The following is a 19,682-nucleotide window of genomic DNA, read 5'->3' as shown; positions in this document are numbered from 1 at the left end:
GATAAACTTGAAAAAACTCTTGCGAAGGCTAAAGTAAGGTTTTTATTGAGTATAATGTCCTGTGTTTGTATCTATTTCACTTCCCGCTCTAATTCCTATTTGTTCGCTAACTTGCAGGTTACTGAGCACTGACTAAATAAAACTCACAATACTATGATATTTTTATTAAACGATTTGTAAAATTTTTGCTTCAAAAGCGATAAATGATATTTATTTCATTATAACAACGAAAAATGAGTCCCGCACGAAGCTGAAAAGAAAAATACACAAAAACTCACAGACATTATAGTAGTCATTCAATTAATTTACTAATAAAATTAATTTATTACTCTTATTCTTTTGTATCTACGTTAATTTAAATATATTATATTATATATACAGCATACTTCGTGTCTGTATGTGTGTTTGTTCCATCACACTATGTCCAGGTCGAGGCAGGCATCATCTTTGCAAGTGTCTCCGTACTGTTCGCAAGGTTTGTCAGACACCTTCAGGGCCTCGGCCTTGGCACAGAACTGGATTACCCTGGGAATAAAGATGTTAATGATGAAGAAATATTTAAATATGAAAACACATTAGCATCAATAAGCTCCAATAATGTATTAGTATTGTTCACTCAAATAACATTTGTATGTATTATTTAATTTCATACAAGATTATGTTCTTCATATAATACATACACGTTGGACATATTACAAGTAAACTTATAACACAACAGGAGTCCCTGGAAGAACCCACGCTTCGTATGTTGGAATACAACAGGAAGGGGTGGAAAATGATTGTTAAGGAATTTATAGCGTTCGTGAAGGACAAACTTCATTAACATGACTTAGAAATGACAACTGGCCCATTCACTCTCGCTCCGTCTTTTTCTATCCCCCTCCCCGGCAGCGTTGAACGTTTAACGCAACCTTGTTGGTCGCACACGAAGTTTCACTTCACAAATCATTTCAATAGTTTCTGTGTGAACTAAAGTACAGACAATATAAGTATATACCCGTAGTTGCCCGTCTCCATCCAGCGGTCATCGATCCTGGTGAGTTGTTCCCACTTGCCCTTCGGTAAGCCGCAGATGAGGTCCGCCTTCACCGTCCGCACAGCTATGATAGGAGCCGGGATGAAGCCTATGTAACATATAACATTCTTTCAAGTCTATTTGTAATATTTTTAATTTTTTTTTTCTACAAAAATGTTTTTATTATTATTTTTATATTAAATTGTATTTTTATATATCTATAATTTAAAAATAAACCTGAATATAAAATAAAAATGTCCGCCCGAACAGGGACTTGAACCCTGGACCCTTGGATTAAAAGTCCAATGCTCTACCGACTGAGCTATCCGGGCTGTGAACGTCATCACAAAATTCGTATTTGTTATATAAAACAATTTCCTTTACAAGTATGTATTTATATGAGATTTTTATATTTTTTTCATTTTTTAGTTCATAAGAACTTATTTTCTTAATCGATCAGTATACATTTTTACGCGTTTTATAAAAAAAAATACAACCTTTTTTTATTAAATGGTCATAAAATTTCCAAGTGAGTGACATGATCATTGATCTCAACCTTACAGTTTAAACAAAATTTCTTTCAGAAAATTCTTAAATCATTTTTTAATTCAGGTATTACTATGTAACATAAAGACAGACTAATCATTTCTCTTTATGATGTGTTTACCTTGCAAGGCGGGTTCAAATCCTATACATGGATTGCAGTTTCTTTCTCCCAACAGTTTCCGGTAGTTAAGATCTCCTTTGAACAAGATGGCGGCCGCGAATTGCAACTTCCGGTACAGATTCGGTTCGTATTTCTTCATGTCTTTATACACGTGGGGCGAGGTCCAGAAATCGTCGCACTGTCAGATAAGTAACATCTTAAATAAACAATGTATATATCAATAATGTCAACAGTCCAAACAGAAATTTGAATTTTTATCCATCTATCGCATGTCGCGTTACATTCGGCCGTTATTTGGGGAGATTGTGATAGGCCGCTATTTATACACACATTTATTTATCGCTGTATTTATATAATCTTGAAAATTCGTAAAGATCTTTCCTTATGGTGTAACATCAAATATAGTATAAGATTGTTCATAACACATGTTGTATGTGTGTATGTATGTTTGTCTCACCATAATTACGAACGCGCCACTGTCCACGTACTTGGCCCATCGGGACCCGAGTGTCTTCAGGGCTTCGTCGGCCACCGTCCTGGTCGGAGGTGCTTCGGACTCGCCCTCGGCGCGATCTACTTACATTATTCATGTATTAATTTTATATTCAAAATATATATATGGCTGAATTTAACAAATATTTGTGCTTATTCAAAATTGTTTCATTATTAGAAATATAGATGGCGCTGAATTTAAGAAATGTTTGTGCTTATATAAAACTATGTTTTATTTTCGATAGGAAGTAATGACAATTGTAACGTTTATGCGATGATGATATATTGTATTGTATGTATGTACCTCCCTCGGCCGGCAGCTTAACCACCTTGTTGAAAGTCGCCGCACAGCACTGGTTGATGACAAAACTGAAAATATTCCATACATTACATTAAAATCATAAAACTAATATTAATCATATGAAATAATTATTTCATAATATTTTTTACTAATTTTGTATCAATATTTAAAAACGATCTTTTCTTCTAACAGGCTACGGCTGTGACAATTATGATATAACTTATCACAAATAGCACTGATAGAGATTATATAAGTTTATGTAAATTCTGTATGACGTATTAAATAATAATAATTTAATTTCTTACTTAAAATCCTTGGGAGTGACGTCAGACACGAACCAGGGTATCTTCTTAACATGGAATCTCACCTGGCGACACATTCAGTGGTGAAAGACGTTATATAACATAATGCATATGAATATAAAACAAAAAAATAGTGCGCGGAGGAAGTGACTTCGTAACGTAAACAGTTCACATCCGCTAAATTTATTACAACTAAAGAATAATAATAAATTAATTAATATAGGACAACGAGAATATCAAGAGCTTGGAATCTACCGACTCGCTCTCTTTCTCTCTCCTACTTTCTACATTTGTGTATCTTTCTCTCTCCCTCCGCGTTAAACGTTCAACGCAACCTTGTTGGAAGTCGCATAAGGAGCTTCACTTCAATTATTTATACTATAATGCCTATAACAATATTTTATTAGTACCAACCTTCTTAACGATATTCTGAGATATCATAAAGTCAGCTAGACACAAGTCAGTGAAGAGTTCGTAACCGGAGTTATCGCAGACTATGTCTGGAACACACGAACATTAGTGTAACACCCAACACGCCGCGTCAGGCGACTGGCGGGTTGTATGAATACTGTACAATCTTGAAAATAATTAATTTATAAATATATTTCGTTATAAGTAAAGAGTGAGGATTTCTTATTATGTAACTTAAATATATTACATACTAGTTTTTGTACGCGAATGTTTCCGCTTTGTTTTAAATATTTTGTTCAGAAAGACATGAGTAATGTGTACTTGAATTATAAGAAATTATTTAACCGACGGTTAGCGACATCTATCGTCTGTGTGACGTGACTCCACACTACATACAACTGTATGTTGGACAAAGTCTACAATCTACATTACTGTAACGTTTCATCAAAATATGTTCAGCACATTTCATGTAAAGGAATAACAAACCTCCCAAATATATATAAATGTTCACAAATATATAAGTGACAAACCAAACATAACAGTAGTTGCTAGGGTCGCTTTAGCCGGGCACGGTATAGGAGCTTCCTCCTTGGGAGCTTCATCAGAGCCCTCCTCTTCCTCTTTCTTCTCTTGTTTCTGTTCATAAAAGTTTAAATAAACATGAATATTAAGACAGATCGATATCAAACAACTATCATTACGACTACTTGGTTCTCTATTTGGTATTTTATTTTCTATAACTTCATATTCTACACGTCGCTATACTACTTTTCTAATTCTCTATACTGTATGTATGTTTGTGTACCGGCGGAGGAGGAGCTCCGGCCAGACGCTGACAACTGCACTTAGCTTTGAAGGTCGTGTTCTGGGAATTACATGTGTAGATATACTTTAATTCAATGATATACAAACATTAATACCAGTAGAGTCTACGGAGCTTAAACTGAGATTTGTTGATCTCTTCGTTAAGTAAAGGTTACTTTAGAAAAAGAAAATCATTTAAATTATGTTAGTAATCGAAATATATTATATTTCATGCGCGAAATATTCTCCGTGACTTTGTCTGCATAGATTTCAAAACAAAAAAAAAAGGTAATAGACCAGCGACATCTGTTGTCAGAACGAGGTAACTTCACACAAACTTCATGCCACTTGATTTTCACGAAACATAGTGAAAAATTACAACTATATTATTGTAAACTTTTATACAACAATTTCGATCAGTTGTGTAAAATATTATTTCCTTATAAATATATATAACCTCACCGCCTCTATAGCCTTAGCTATGTTTTCAGCCTTAGTGAAAACTTGATCACTGATTTTATTAGAGTCATCCACTAGCACCTGGAAATATCACAATGAAATTAATTCAATTATAATGAAATTAATTCAATTATAATTTAATTAATAATAAACGTGTGTATTAAGGTTACAAAGATAAATAAAGATAAATGGTATAATTGATCATTGATTATGAAAAGCATGTTTATTAGAATAAAAATGAATTGTATGAGTTAATCGTCAGATGAGTTTATTTTATAACTTTATATTATTATATTTAATTTTTTAATATTAACCAGAACTGACCTTGTCCTTGTAATCCACAATCATCTGTATGGGGTCGATGAGTGTTTGAGAGGGACTTGCATCAATATCCTTGTTACCTAACGTCACTTGTTCACCCATAGACAAGGACAGATCACACTTATTAGACCACAGACACAACTGAAAAATGATATATTAAAATAATATAACAACATAAAGGTACAAGTTAAGTAAAAATTAATGTGCTCAAGTATGGTGTTTGCATCTCCTTGTATATGTAATATATAAATAGTTTTATCAAAATCGATTCAGTCATTTGTTATTCAAGAATAGATGAATGTAGAAACAAATTCTTATAGAAAATATAATATGAAAAATTCATATACACTGACTAGACTAGAATCGACTTCTGGATAACATTTTTCAGCACTAAATTAATTACATATATATATATATATACATATCTAACAATACCTTCAGTAAAGTTATAAAGTCAGCTTTCCGCTTATCTTTGTCTGAAGGATCCATCATAGATATAACCTTCTCCGCTACAACACACATCGGTTCCAGGGACCCGGTGAAGGATTTAATTTTTTGATCTTCGAACGGATCAAAGTTTGCTAAGCCTTTGCTATAAAAAGACATATTTGTCATTGATCAACCAGGATACACAATTAATTAAATATATAGAGCTTTTAATGACAAAATTAGTGAAAGCGCCATCTAGCGATTAAAACCAGCCCAAATTAAAGACAGTAGTGACATCTAGTTCATCTTTACTAATACTCATTTATATAACAAGCTATTTTTTTTATAGCTATTAAAAATACTACTATGTAATTTCATATTATATGAGCTTATATGCAAATGTACAATACTTTTTAATTACTATAAAAAAATTCTAAATATACTTATCATATATAACCATCTCTTTCTTCAAGACTGTTATATGAAGATTAATGTCTGTACCAATATATATTTTATAATATACTAACGTTAATTCGCATCCCTCTCTCAGTCGCCTGTAAACATAACATTCAGAAAAGACCCATGTGTTGGTGAAGTAATACGGACTGTCCACACTCAGTATCCACTCGTTCCACTTCTTGGCTTCCGGTGTATCCACAGTGAGGAGGTCGTACTTCTTATTTGTTGCTACATCATTTTTTAATTTCACAACATACTCTATCAGATTACGAATGTCCTCGTCCGACTGAAAATATAACAAAAAAAATATAGTGTTTGGAGTCCCTCCATGTGGATGAAGTGAAACTTGGGAATGACAACAGGAAGGTGTAGAAAAGGAATTTTAGTGAACTCATATTGTTTCTTTAAGACAAACTTTATAAGCAATGCTCACAATTCACAATCGACCAACCCATTCGCTCTCGCTCCGTCTCTTTCTATCCCCCCTCACGAGCGTTAAACGTTTAACGCAACCTTGTTGGAAGTTGCATTAGAAGTTTCACTTCAATAATATATATAAAACATTATACAGATATGATTTTAAATCCATTCAAAAAACATACTTACGGCATTATTCGCAGATTTAACTTTACCGCCCTCTCGCGAAAGATAGTCTATAATTTTGGTTAGGATGACCGGAAACCGTTCTTTTAAGGAATGATATGCAAAACTCCTGGAATATTAACAAAAACATTGTTAGTGAAATAAAATGGAGAATTTAAAATATAATAATTTCTTATGAGCATTTACAATTACGAGTTATCCAAAACAAAAAAAAACACAATAGGACATTTATGCATTATTTATGCGAAAAATACATAAATGACAAAAATTAATTTAAGTAAGAAAGTTAAAAAAAAGAAAAAGTAGCCGCCCGAACAGGGACTTGAACCCTGGACCCTTGGATTAAAAGTCCAATGCTCTACCGACTGAGCTATCCGGGCTGTACGGTTAGTGTTTAAAATCCAAATAACACTATAGCATGATGAAAAAGTTCAAATTTCAACTATGTTTTTACATATATTTGACTAACTTTATTATAATAACAATACTTTCTAATTATAAATAAAATTATTCCGTGACACACTTTCCACACTAAATAGCAATTTATTAAATAAAGAAATATAGCAAAGTATAAAAAGGGACAAACTACAATATATTTATATGGTCTTAATGTGTTATAAAACTGTTGGGAATTGAATAAAATTATAACCTATTATACTTGGATTTAATTCTCAGTAATAATTGTTTACGTTATGCGAGTACAATTCTATTTATTAACAATCTTTATCTTTTATTAACGCTATTAAAAGATTAATAATAGATATATACGCAATAAAACCAACCTTTTGTATGTTCCCTGTAGCTGTACGTTTATAGGTGTCGTTATATCCATAAACTCCGGCCTTTGAACTTTAATAAATGGACCCCCGTAAATAAAATCGGGTGTCGTAGAAGGATCGTCATTTTCATTTAAACTAGTTGCACTCTTTTCTAATGAACTTTTTGAGGTTGGAGGAGATTTTACAGATACTTTACTCATTTTTCGTTATTTAAATTTTTTACTGGAATTTTTACATGTGCAGTTACCCTTTGCTGTTATTAGAAATGCATGATGGGACTGTTTACTATTTTGTATTTTGGTGAGGTACTGATTAATGAAATGTCCTGTGAGATTTGAGACATTTGAAATCCGAATGTGACATTTTGTTTATTGACAATAGGCATTTACGAAGTATGTTACGTTTAGAAAATTATAGTTATACAAATTGTTAAATTCTTTTAATTGAATTATTGAAAGGATACGCTTTCTAAATTGTCTTTTTTTTCACATGGAATAATTTACGTTATTTTTATAATCCGAAACGGTATGTAAATCAATAAGAATTTTAGTATTAGTAGCTAGATTAATATTATTGAAGTACAATGATACCTGCTTAGTTAATTAATGACATTTAGAAAATTACTTACATCCCAAAAATTCCACGCATAACAACATTCCTTGGTGTAACTATACGCATTACCGGATAGTTTTGCGTATCGACAGGCCAATCATATGGCGCCATTTTAAAAAACAAATTAACTCAAAATTATTTTTATTTTCAGAGGCAAGAATTCAACTAATTCTCTACAGGCCTATAACACGACGCAAAATATACTGAAACGTTATGACCGTGAGATGAAACTAAAAATAGTTGATACGTTTGGCTCTTTCCTTTATACGAAATTTGTTATTCGGACTCATTGCAATAAATAATAGAGTAGAAAACAATATTATCTGAAGTATAAAATATAATTTAAGATGAAATGTATCAAAGTAACGAATTAAGTATCTTATTTGGTTTAATATGAATGTTTTTGAAACTATTTCCAATACTTTGTCAATCACTTCATAGATTTTTTAAAATGACTCAGATTTAGATCAACGTTAATTTATAACGGTAATAAGTTAAGAATAAACTGGACTATTGAATTCCTAAAGTGGCAGCAATCTTGTATCGGAAGTAATTTAATAGAAAACCACTTTTAAATTAGTTTCAAGACTTTTTACAAGGTTTTTCATCCACGGAGATGATCTCGGTAAACAAATGCCCAATTGAGTCCAGTTTATTTTGTTCTATAGCCGACTTATCTGGGGTGGAACTAATAAATTAAAAAAAAATAAGATCAGACCACGTATTTAAATTTCAGGAGCGGAAAACGGAATAAATGTAAAAAAAACCAGTTCGATAGGTACCGAAATGCTGAGGTCACTATACTCAAATCGCATTTAGCTTTTTTTCGAGTGCAGCGGGATAAACAAGCAAAGATACATTTTCTAATACCTAATCTGTATATAGGAGTGGATTTAGAACCTTTTTGTAAACAAAAAAAAATATCTTGTAGAAATGCAAGTCTTCAAATTAAAAATGATTGTCAAAATAGCTACTCATTACATCTCTCGTAGAGAATAACAAGGCTATAAATTTACTGCTATACCTACTCTTCTATTCCCTAGTTTTTTTTAATTTAATTTAAATTACTAAAAAAATAATTATTTATATTTGAGATGACAGTTATTTGGAAACAGATTATAAAGAGCAAAGTACTATCAACTTGACCTATAGACATATCAAGTTATCAAGTGACTAAGTTTAAAGTAAAAATTTGTAGTTTTATAATATTAATGAAAGAAATTAACCTGAATTGGAAAAATAACATTTTTAAGTACCTTTATAAATTAAACCTTCAATTGAAATTTTGTTTAAATGTAACTGTAATAAAAGACAACAAAAATTTTATAGAATATATTAAAAAAAAAAAAATTCAACAATCCTTGCAACGTTCTTAAAACACAAAACATATGAACATTATCTTAAAACATTAATTAAAACTTAAAACGAAAATCCCTTCCAGTAATTGAAATCATCAAAAATCTGAACAAAAACAACATTTTTTTCTGTTTATATCAAACCTAAATTCATATAAAAAGAATTCATATTTAACAAACGTATTAAATTCTTTTAAACAACATATTTACATTGCAACATGCAATTGCATAAGACTTTCTAAGATGCAATTTGAGGTGTTAAGATAATTAAATTATATGTAGCTTTAAAATATTTTTTTGACATACAATTTTTTTTGTCACAATACCACAGATAATATTAAAAAATAAATTATAAAACATTAGAAATACAAATATGTATGTTGAAATTATTTGCCATTATGAAGTCATTGTTATAAAGATTACATACATTTTTTTTTTTTAGCTTATTGCTAATTAAATTTTTTTTAAATCATTACATCTATACTATTTTAGCTTATACATCTAAGAAAAATATTTAAAATTATGCCTTCGAAAGATTCAAGCCTATTCATTAACAAATTAAAGTAGTTTTATCGTCACTTATATAAAAACTTTTTTGGTTTTATTTTTTATGTATATTTTCATTCATAATCTAGTTATAATAATTAAAAATATGTATTGTCAAATTTTTAAAAATTATGATGTGTATCATATATGTAGTCAATAGCATGATTTATATTTGAATCGTCAATAATAAAAATGTCCATAGATAAGTTTAAAATTTTGTCAAAAATATTTATAAGTAAAAAGACATATTAAAAATAGAAAGTTCTCATAAAAACCAAGTCCTAACGAACATTAAAAACTTTACTTGTTATATTTAACCATTACAGTTCACTGGCAGTCATTGTAAAACCTTGTTTAAACTGTGTAATTGTTCCTGGACCTACTTGAAGATGGTATAAATTGACCATCGAGCTATAGAAATAGTACAATCTCAGTAGCGTTTCCGTCCATTGCTTTTTATTCTTGTGTTCTTCAACGTTATTGTTGTAGATTGCAAAGGCTTGCCATTGTTGGAACGTCTCAGCACTGGGCAGTATGTACTGAAAAAATATGAGAAACGTTTTTAATAATGTATATGAAAATAATAACATGATTGAATATTAAAAACAGATTTAAAGAGCAGTATGATGGAACATGTATATATATATATATATATATACACAGTTATGTCCATTGTGTGTGCAATTTTCATGCAATAAAAAACGATAAATGCAATTTGCCTAGATATTAAGATCTTATTTTAGTTATGTACATATGAAATTCTCAATAATACTAATGTGTAAAAGCAATAATAATTATGAAATTATAATAAATATATTTTCTCATACTCACATAGTGTGTGCATCGTCTCCTGACGCTCCGCAGGTTGAGCACTTGTGAGACCTCAGTATGGGACAGGTCACTATGTGCCGGTTGCTAATCTTCTCTTTAACATTATGTGTCATGTAAACAACGGGAGTTTCACCATTCTTCCGACAGAAGGTACACATTTTGTACATACTGCTTCCATCTGCAGAACTATACTGAGGATTTTGTTGTTGTTGCCCAGGATTATATGGCATTTTTATGAAAGAACCCATGTTGTTATATGGGTCGGACTGTTTGATAACGTTGTTTGTAGCCGGCAAGTAACTTCTCTCAGATGGAAACAGTTCATAACTCTTCTGATTTCTCTCTAGTGTTTGTGGTAGAGGCTCTAGTTGCGAAAAGTCAAATAGGGAGTCATTTTTCTGAATCTGCTGCGAGTTCCCCAGAATTTTTCTTCCCACGATCGGACGTTGGCGACGGACGGGGAAAGTTGTTTCGGAATTAATGTTATAATTAGGCACATCGAGTAATAAATCCAATGTAGGTTCGTAAATTTTAGTTTCATGTATATTTTGACGCTCAAATACGTTTCTGGGTGACATGTTTAAGTTAGGGGAGCCGTAAATACTATTCGGAGGGGACATTGGAGTGTTGTATATATTCTTTAGCGATTCAAAGGTTTTAGTTTCATTAATGTTAGTAGAGGATTCGAAAAATGTGCGTTTCGGCGTCTCACATCTGTTTCTTGATAGATAATTATCGGTTTGTCGGTAAAATTGAAAATCAAAATATGATTCGGGTGAAATTGAATCCGCAGAACTCGAAGATTTATTTGCAGTCGCAGTATGAAATGGAGAATTGTAGTTCTGTGCTATATTTCTTGATTCTGTAAGGTATTGAATACTATATTAATATACGCCATATTAAAATTTTGTTTAAAATATTGAAATAATGCTTCATAATATTGTATAAGGTTTAAAAACAGGTAAAAAATGAAAAAACTGGATATAATGATATTATGTCGTTTCACCTTCTTTGGAGTTCATTTTTGTTATATATTTTGATATAAATTAATTCACTTACCAATAGATTCTGATTTAGGGAACAATCTATTCATTTCATTCATGTAGTCCATTGCGCTCTTCGAAGGGAACATTGTTTGCTATAACAAAATAGAATCACATTTTTAATGTTTATTTACATTTTCTACTACAGTAGTAAGAGGCCATTTTGAAATAATTGCACCATTAAAACAAAAGCGGAAATTTATAACACCGGAAACTATCTATTTCATAACTTTTAAGTATTTGAAATTGCTGTACAAATAGATAAATATTTAAAAAATAAATATTAATAATTCCACATTTATTTTTATATACTTATGTGTAACAATTGATTGAATAACATATAAGCAATTTATATTAAGTATCTACCTAGTTAAAATTATTTACTTCAATTAAATAATATAGTAAAACAAGTAATAAATAAGTTACATTTAAAATTTAAAATTACAATAGTAAAAAATAAAGTATTGAATATATAATATATTTATTTAAATGAAACAAGCTTTTGATTATAACGCGTTTTTTATTATATAATAACTATATAATCCCAACATTTCAGTTCCTTTACTGCAACTGTGATCACGGGCGAATGAGATGAAAGTGTCCGGTATGTAATTATTAAATAATAAAAAATCGCGTAGTATCAGAAAACATAATTTCATTTATCTCAGTACACGCGAAAATCCTTAATATCAATATATTTATAATATATACTGTAGTAATTAATTAACCATGTATTTTTTTAATATAACATAAACATCATGAATTATAATAAATTACTTACTTGAAAAAGTTTCCTTAAGTTTCTTTTCTTCCCTTATTTGCGACCGTCTCTAAACTTCAACTAACGATAATGAATTTCTTTCCTTGGTCTTGAAATTTGTTTGACCTTCGGAACGACGACTTTCGGCTTTTTCAAAGAGGCCGACAGACATAAACACTCAAATATTATTATTAATATTGAAAGCAGATTCGAATCCAGTGTATATTGTTATAATTGAAGTTATTTTCATTATTTTACTATAAAAAAAACATATAATTTTTTTTTAAAGTTCAAGTAATTAAAAATTTATTTTACACAAAAATATCATATTATTTTAATTACATGAAATCTAGTTACATATATTAAAAAGGATAGTCATATTAAAAATTACATATTTAAATAATTTATTACGTAAAATATATTTATTAAAAAAAAAATTACATATTAACTATTAAGCATTTATAACAAAACATATTTAGTTATTATTATTTTTCATTATGAAACTATATTCAAGAAAAGGTCGCCGGCTTTTGTTTGTAAACGCCGACTATTATTGCAAACTGCTAGTATTACTATTGAACGCTAGATGGAGCTGTTACTAATTATTGTAATAAATAACTATTAGTTTGAATAGCACAACCTACAATATAATTGTGTTACTGACCAAACTTAAATTGTTTTTTATGGATGAACTTCTTATATAATAGTATATAACACATTATCTTTTATTAGAACTCCCGTGTATATTTGAATTAGCTTTGGAAAATTGTCGCAAATGCTGTTTTTGACATTATACTGTAGCATCTAATTAAGTAGGTATAACCGTTTTATAATTTGTTAGAAAGATATACTTAGACCTTCCTCAGCCATTCTAGCAACCACATTTGTATATTATACGCGTTACTACAGCACAAAGACATCAACGTCAAACCTTGTAATACCCTTCTTTTTGCATCGCGATCAATAAAATATGAAGTACTTTTAAAACAAATATTTTTTAATTCAAATACCTGTAGTGTAACATGTTATGTAGGATGTAATAAAATCCTAAAATTGTTTAATCTTAATGGCCGTTTCAAAGTAAGTACAATGACAAAATAAGGCCAGTGGATATCACGGAAGAGTGGTTTAGTAAATGGCATTAAAGTTCCCATAAGATGTAAATCTCGATGATGTATATGTGGAGATAGCTTACGTTAGGTAAGTTCTAGATTATAGTAATTGTTGTGTTTTAACCGACTTCGAGCGATATTTCATTTGATTTGCAATAATATTCCTCGTATGTGAAAGTGTGACGTCATAGCTACGTCTTATTCTATGATACGTTGGCAGAATAACTATGGACATCATAAATAAATGTATAATCTGTGTGTAGTTTGAAATGGTGTTGGATGTATAGATTTATTTATTTACCACTTTTTGTTTGCCAATTTCATTATATTCTTGATGTTTTAATTTTAAGGACCATTTGAATGAGTTATATCAAGCCATCCGAATAACAAAACACTGAAAAACAGACAGAAGGTAAAACATTAAAAAAATTAGAAGAAAGAAAGTTAAAATGAAACTAATATTTTTCGGATATCCTACGCATGCTTTATTTTTGTTAAAAATTATAATTAATTATTATGTAAAATTATCTCGTCTGCCGGTGATCACGGTTGCTGAAAACTAACCGAAACGTCGGGAGTATGTAATTTTTTACAAGTATAAAGCACGCGTAGTATATCCGAAAATATTAAGTTTCTAGACAATGATTTTATACAGGAGAATAATTACTATTTTAAATAAACATTACAATATCTATATAAATATATTGTAACAGTTAAAATGTAATATAAATTCCTTTTAACATGTTTGCCTGTGTATTAAATTGTTTATTTTAAATAGTACTCCTAAGGGTTACCCTTAGAATTAATTATATAGGTATACGTTCAAAGGTTTAATTTCATTTAAAGCAAATATTTCTCAATATACATATTTCGTTGCCATTTGCAAAAATATTGCTATACTAAGTGTTGCAATAAAAAAAAATACATATTAGGTCCAAGTAAATGACAAAGTAACGAGCTAAAAGATAATTTTAATAAATCACTTATAATAACAATCTTTAACTTATAATACTTCTGTATCTAGATCAAGGTTGTATAGCTTCCAATTTGACGCGCTTTGTAGGAAATACCACTACCACGAGTTTGTTCGTCAGGTTATTCACATTTAGTCTTCTCGTTGGTTATTTATTAGAAACTGAAAACTCGTGGTAATTATATTAGTATAACAATGATAGAATATATATAAAATGAGAGGAGAAACTTAATTATGTTATATGCAATGTATTTGTACCAGTTCCGGATTAGGCAAGCGCAGATTAACAAATTATTTTGACATTTGTAGGGCTTTTGTTCGGTTTAGGATTCTTAAGTAGATTTTTACGAGCAGTTTTAAAGGGACAATATTTAAGTAATGTGATCTAAGACTTCCGCGAGTATTCATTTAAAGGAAACTAATATTTTTATAACGGATTATTCTACGCGTATTGTATTATTTTAAAAAACTACATACTCCCGAAAACTACATAGTAAACTATTTAATACATCATGTATATTCAATATACTAATTAATGTGTTTATGATAGTAAATTAAGTTCATCAAGGAGTAGTTTTGAATAGTGTTAAATATGCGATATTTTGTTTGGACTGTACGTAAATCTTACTCTTGCTAGCTGTGATTAAACCAACATTGCTCCATATCCGTATTTTAGAAGTCCAACACTAACTGGTACCTCAAATGACAGTTATGACAGTTTTGAAATGCCAACGTTGGAGAACCTTATTATCAATGTGGGAATTCTTTCGAACATCACAAAGAAGTATCAGACAAAGATGACGTATTTTTTTTTGTGCCTTTTTTAAAGGATCGGAAATAAAGCGCTGTTAATAAAGAATCTTTTGTTGGACAACCAAATTATGTTACCTACATCACATTCTACAAATGACAACTAGATAAATTGATAAAAGTATTTTATTATTTATTTCGTAAAGTTTATAAAATAGTACTTTAAATAAATAAAACATAAAAAAACAAGAATAATTAATAAAGTAAAAGAATGTATGGAATTATTTCATTGCATATATATATATTTTTTATTGCTATGGTCCATAGCTTCGGTATTTATAAAGAAAGCAAGGTCGAAGTATCTTAAATCGTAGATAATATAACAATGGCATCATAATTATTATTTAAATGAGGTTTTCTACTTGATGGACACACGAAATATCGGAGCTTACTTTGAGGTCATATTGGTATTATTACGTAAATTAGATTGTGTTTTTTCTATGCTATAAATAATAGAATAATTCACTCTACATTGTATTTAAAAAGAGCGTTAAATAGAATTAGTTATTGAAGATCTTTTTTTTTGCAGATGAAAAGAGGTTATTTAAAAAGTGCTTCTCGTTTTTTACGAGACTTCTAAATATCTTAGACCGAGTCAAAGTGAATATATATAGCCAGTCGATAAAGGAAGGAAAAAAAAACATATGTTTGCTGGTTACGTAAATGAAAGAATTAAATTGAAAATAGAACAAAATAGATAAAATTTGAACTTGTCAACGTTAATAAGCTGGTGACCTTCAAACATCAAACATATCTTTAATATACGAAGTACCAAATAAGCACAAGCCGTCGTGACCAGGTTACAAAATCTCTAATTGTATTCCATATATACGTTATCAGTTATATTACGACATATTGCTCTAGTTACGAACTCCTTAGCATTCAATATTACATACTCATATTTGATTTTCTTTTGTTTGTACGTTGATAGTTTTGATGTTTCCGATTTGTTTTATTCATATTTTTGTCTCGAACTGACTCCGATTCGTTGGTTTAGTTTAATATATATTATGTTATTCAGAAATAGTTGAGATAGTGAGTACTATTATTTGAATATAATTCAGATATTTAATGACGGCCTTTTTGAATTATTAGCTCAAAATATTGTTTTTATTTAATGCCCCAAATACTTCTTTCGTTTAGGCTATTTTGTCGCAAATTATAGTTTAATGTTAGACATATATTTGTATTTCAATGTTATAAATAAAATATTAGACATGTGCTTGTGATTTAATATTGTAAATTTAAAGTTATGTAAAATAATTTTGTAATAAATGAAAGGCTATATTGTAAATAATAATAAAACTTTTAGTTATTACATTATTTAGCATTGTTTCATGCATTTATCGCATGTCGCATTACAGCCGCGGTGTAGGGATATTAAAAAATTATCGTACTAATTGTATTTTTTAAAGAGTAAAGTTAATTTTCGAATACACAGATAGAATTAAAATATATATTTGGATATCTGGTCTACTATTGTTTCTCCACTATCATTCTCATTTCTCCATTATTATGTTAAGATAAAAAAAAAATTAATACGATTTTAGTGCTTATGAAAAATTTCAGTATAATGTCTATGAGCCCAAAAAAAATGACCTACAAGGCAGACCAATTTTTTATAGAAAGAATATTCTAGTTCAAAGATATATTTTTTTAAATATATTAAGTATTAGTACCGTGCCATTTATAGATTAGTTGTATCGTGCCTTACAAAGACATACTCTGCTACCTTCGACTTTGTAGAGCGCCGTCTCTGTAACACGAAACACTAACAGACAGATAGATGTCTATCTATAAAGAGCTACTAAAACATTTTTATGATTTTTTTTTTAGAAATAAAAACAAAAAGAAAAAACCGGTCGCAAAAAGACAACACATATGTACTATAAACATATGTTAATTTATTTATTTTAATGAAAAACTGTAATTTTTATTGTACTTTTGAGACGAATGTTTGGCATTATTTCTTTTACTCATTTTTATTTAATTTAGAGGATAAATTTTAAATAGGCTTAATATGTATGCACTACAGTTTATATTTTATACCTGGACTGGGGTCGTAGTAAAATTACTTTAGAATATCGATCTATGACTTGTAGAGGGCCTTGTTGTTGTTGAAGGTCTATATAAAAGGAAAATTGTTGGAGACCTCACGAATTTCCTTTGTTATATTTCCGAAATCAAAATAGTGCTTTATTTTTCAAAATTCTGTAGCCATACCTACTTTTTTCAGTGAATATCATCAGTTTGACAGTTTTCTCGTTCGTCCAAAGTAAAAATATTCGATGTTCTTCCCAGAATGTAGTTATATATATGTCTATAACTTTTTAGCATCACTTAATCGGCTATTGGTTGTAAATTAGGCTACGATCAATCTGTAAAGTAATAAACTGGCAAGATTTATAAACGGAACAAAACTCTGCCGTTTTCTTAGATTGATAGCGTTTAGTTAAAAGATAGAATAATATGTAACAAGGCAAACCGTTATATGTTAGTTTCTGACCGTGATAGCTGTCCAAATATATTTAAGTAAGTAATATCTTAATTAATATGTATTAAAAAAAGGAGCTCTATTTTTGTGAAAATTATATTTATATTAGGAAATAAGTTTTACTACATTTCGTACGTATAGAAGTACGTAGGTATCATACATTCAAGTGTGTTGACTTGAAACTGATTGACAGTGAGAGTTCATTATGAAATTACAAAATTCTATCAAAAAGTAGAGCCGCCCGAACAGGGACTTGAACCCTGGACCCTTGGATTAAAAGTCCAATGCTCTACCGACTGAGCTATCCGGGCTGTACATATTACTATAAACTAACCATTCGGAATAAATTTACCACCTAATAAGCCATCTGAATAAATAAAGTATTATTAATTGAATAATAACCGTATGTTTTGTTTCTGAATCTAAAACGGTTCACAAGTAAAAAATTTAGGCAGGTATTATGTAAAATGGATATATTTTAAACATTTCGATATATAGAACATTTATGCTTAGTTTGTTTTGGTCAAATAAAAAAAAATACCGCCCGAACAGGGACTTGAACCCTGGACCCTTGGATTAAAAGTCCAATGCTCTACCGACTGAGCTATCCGGGCTACAAAATTATTACCAGAAAATAAATTTAATTTAAACGCTACATTTATCGAATCCGTAAATCAATACAAATAAAAAAAATCAATTTACCCTACAGTTAATAATATGTAAATATTTATTGTTGTCGTTCAAGTTTTGATAAAAAAAAACCGAGTGTTACTTAAGGACATGCCATATTTGACAAAAAATTTGGGGGTTGACAGAACAAACAGCTAACAATAGAATATAGATATTCGAATTTCGAACGTTCTACGCTGAGATAATGTTTCTTGGAATTCTTGGAATTTGTATAGAAGTCCTCTATATTTAGTTTGTTGCATGTTACTGTATTTAAAAATCTAGAAGGCAAGTCTTGATCTTCAATCTTTTTTCTACAAAACGAAAGAAAAAAGAAAGACAAGAAGTTACCACCCATGTTCATACCAAATGCATTTAAATCGATTCAGTTTTTCACCCGTTGAAAAACACGTTTCTTTCAACAAACACGACAAAACGTTTTTTAGTATCATAATAATATCGATGTTTCCTACATAATATACATTAAAAGAATTAAGTCTAAGCTTTAAGTTTTACCGTATAATAGTTTATAGTTATTTTTTGAGTTAATTTGTCAGTTAATACTCTGCGATTGCGTTTTACATGTGGTTTAATGAAAGCAAACTCGCTGACCTTTGATAGTATATTGGTTTTATGTAATACAAATATAGAAAAGTCTTAAAATGTTATTTTCTAATTGGACTCAGACACAATGCTTTCCGTACAGTTTCTCACGAGGTTATGTAAACTTGCAAGAGTCGTATGCAAATGATGTGTCTCGGATGAAAGTATCAAGGTCTCAATTATTGCTACTAATTGTTACATTAGCTTTTATCTTTTTCGGTTTCTTTTGTTATGTTATTTCTTTTTCTCGTTGCCGGCCTTTGCTTGTTGGGGTATATGTTATTGGTATATCTACTTTATATATAAAACGCCGGTAGGTTATAAAGTGTGAAGATATTTTATATTAATATGAAATGATAAGATTTAAGCGTCATCAAGTATTTTTGAGGAGATTGTAGGACTCCCTTTACGTACAACCAACCAATATATATATATATATAGTAACTGATATCTTTTAATTTCTACTCCAGTATATTTTAGAAATATGTAATTTCAGGGAAGAAAATAATTCTGTGTTTGTTATTATCTGCCCTTATGAATTATTTCTATCTATCGTATCTTCTTGTGGGCTTCTATAACTTAAAACTTTATATTTGGAAATAGAAAATTGATATAAAATATAAAAGATATACTTTTAAACAGACCGTCTTGCGTTTCTTAAATGTGAGCAGCAAAAAGTGAACATTATGCTTAACACAAGTTTGCACACTCCACACAAAGCTTTTCACGTTTCTCGTTCAATAACCCTCGTCAATACTATTATGTGAGTATGTATGAACAACATTTAAGGCTATGCCGATAGTATGACGATCAACACTCGGGGTAATCATAC

At 29.8% G+C, this 19,682-nt stretch overlaps 2 protein-coding genes and 4 non-coding genes across 10 annotated transcripts; all 6 read right to left on the bottom strand.

Moving 5' to 3' along the window:
- Positions 1 to 149: 149 nt before the first annotated feature.
- Positions 150 to 7,861, bottom strand: LOC116775516 (damage-control phosphatase ARMT1-like). 4 transcript variants are annotated; one of them, XM_061525057.1, is made up of 17 exons: positions 7,671 to 7,824; positions 7,046 to 7,264; positions 6,267 to 6,372; positions 5,729 to 5,946; positions 5,208 to 5,364; positions 4,776 to 4,913; positions 4,455 to 4,532; positions 3,994 to 4,053; positions 3,719 to 3,824; positions 3,192 to 3,277; positions 2,781 to 2,842; positions 2,479 to 2,543; positions 2,140 to 2,255; positions 1,683 to 1,860; positions 998 to 1,124; positions 387 to 525; positions 150 to 250 (listed from the first exon to the last, which is right to left on the bottom strand). In XM_061525057.1, exons 2-16 carry the CDS (start codon positions 7,240 to 7,242, stop codon positions 414 to 416), a joined length of 1,806 nt encoding a protein of 601 aa, XP_061381041.1. In that variant the 5' UTR covers positions 7,243 to 7,264; positions 7,671 to 7,824; the 3' UTR covers positions 150 to 250; positions 387 to 413. The 4 variants fall into 4 exon arrangements, with proteins under 4 accessions (XP_061381041.1, XP_061381040.1, XP_061381043.1 ...); XM_061525056.1 differs by having other exon boundaries at positions 7,046 to 7,367; positions 7,671 to 7,765; XM_061525059.1 differs by lacking the exon at positions 7,046 to 7,264 and having other exon boundaries at positions 7,671 to 7,861.
- Positions 1,275 to 1,347, bottom strand: Trnak-uuu (transfer RNA lysine (anticodon UUU)). Its single transcript has one exon. It is a non-coding gene; the product is annotated as a tRNA-Lys (tRNA).
- On the bottom strand, positions 6,571 to 6,643 carry Trnak-uuu (transfer RNA lysine (anticodon UUU)). The gene has a single exon. It is a non-coding gene; the product is annotated as a tRNA-Lys (tRNA).
- A 1,966-nt stretch (positions 7,862 to 9,827) lies between the features above and the next one.
- LOC116775657 (uncharacterized) lies at positions 9,828 to 12,349 on the bottom strand. Of its 2 annotated transcripts, XM_032668593.2 has the most exons (4): positions 12,211 to 12,349; positions 11,446 to 11,524; positions 10,387 to 11,248; positions 9,828 to 10,094 (listed from the first exon to the last, which is right to left on the bottom strand). In XM_032668593.2, exons 2-4 carry the CDS (start codon positions 11,516 to 11,518, stop codon positions 9,986 to 9,988), a joined length of 1,044 nt encoding a protein of 347 aa, XP_032524484.2. In that variant the 5' UTR covers positions 11,519 to 11,524; positions 12,211 to 12,349; the 3' UTR covers positions 9,828 to 9,985. The 2 variants fall into 2 exon arrangements, with proteins under 2 accessions (XP_032524484.2, XP_061381104.1); XM_061525120.1 differs by lacking the exon at positions 12,211 to 12,349 and having other exon boundaries at positions 11,446 to 11,614.
- A 5,467-nt stretch (positions 12,350 to 17,816) lies between these two features.
- Positions 17,817 to 17,889, bottom strand: Trnak-uuu (transfer RNA lysine (anticodon UUU)). Its single transcript has one exon. It is a non-coding gene; the product is annotated as a tRNA-Lys (tRNA).
- A 230-nt stretch (positions 17,890 to 18,119) lies between these two features.
- Positions 18,120 to 18,192, bottom strand: Trnak-uuu (transfer RNA lysine (anticodon UUU)). The gene has a single exon. It is a non-coding gene; the product is annotated as a tRNA-Lys (tRNA).
- Between the last annotated feature and the right edge of the window lie 1,490 nt (positions 18,193 to 19,682).

The sequence above is a fragment of the Danaus plexippus genome, chromosome 27 (assembly GCF_018135715.1).
Source record: "Danaus plexippus chromosome 27, MEX_DaPlex, whole genome shotgun sequence".
NCBI lineage: Eukaryota > Metazoa > Arthropoda > Insecta > Lepidoptera > Nymphalidae > Danaus > Danaus plexippus.
Note: the sequence above shows the minus strand (reverse complement) of the source record. Positions and strands in the feature narration are given on the sequence as shown.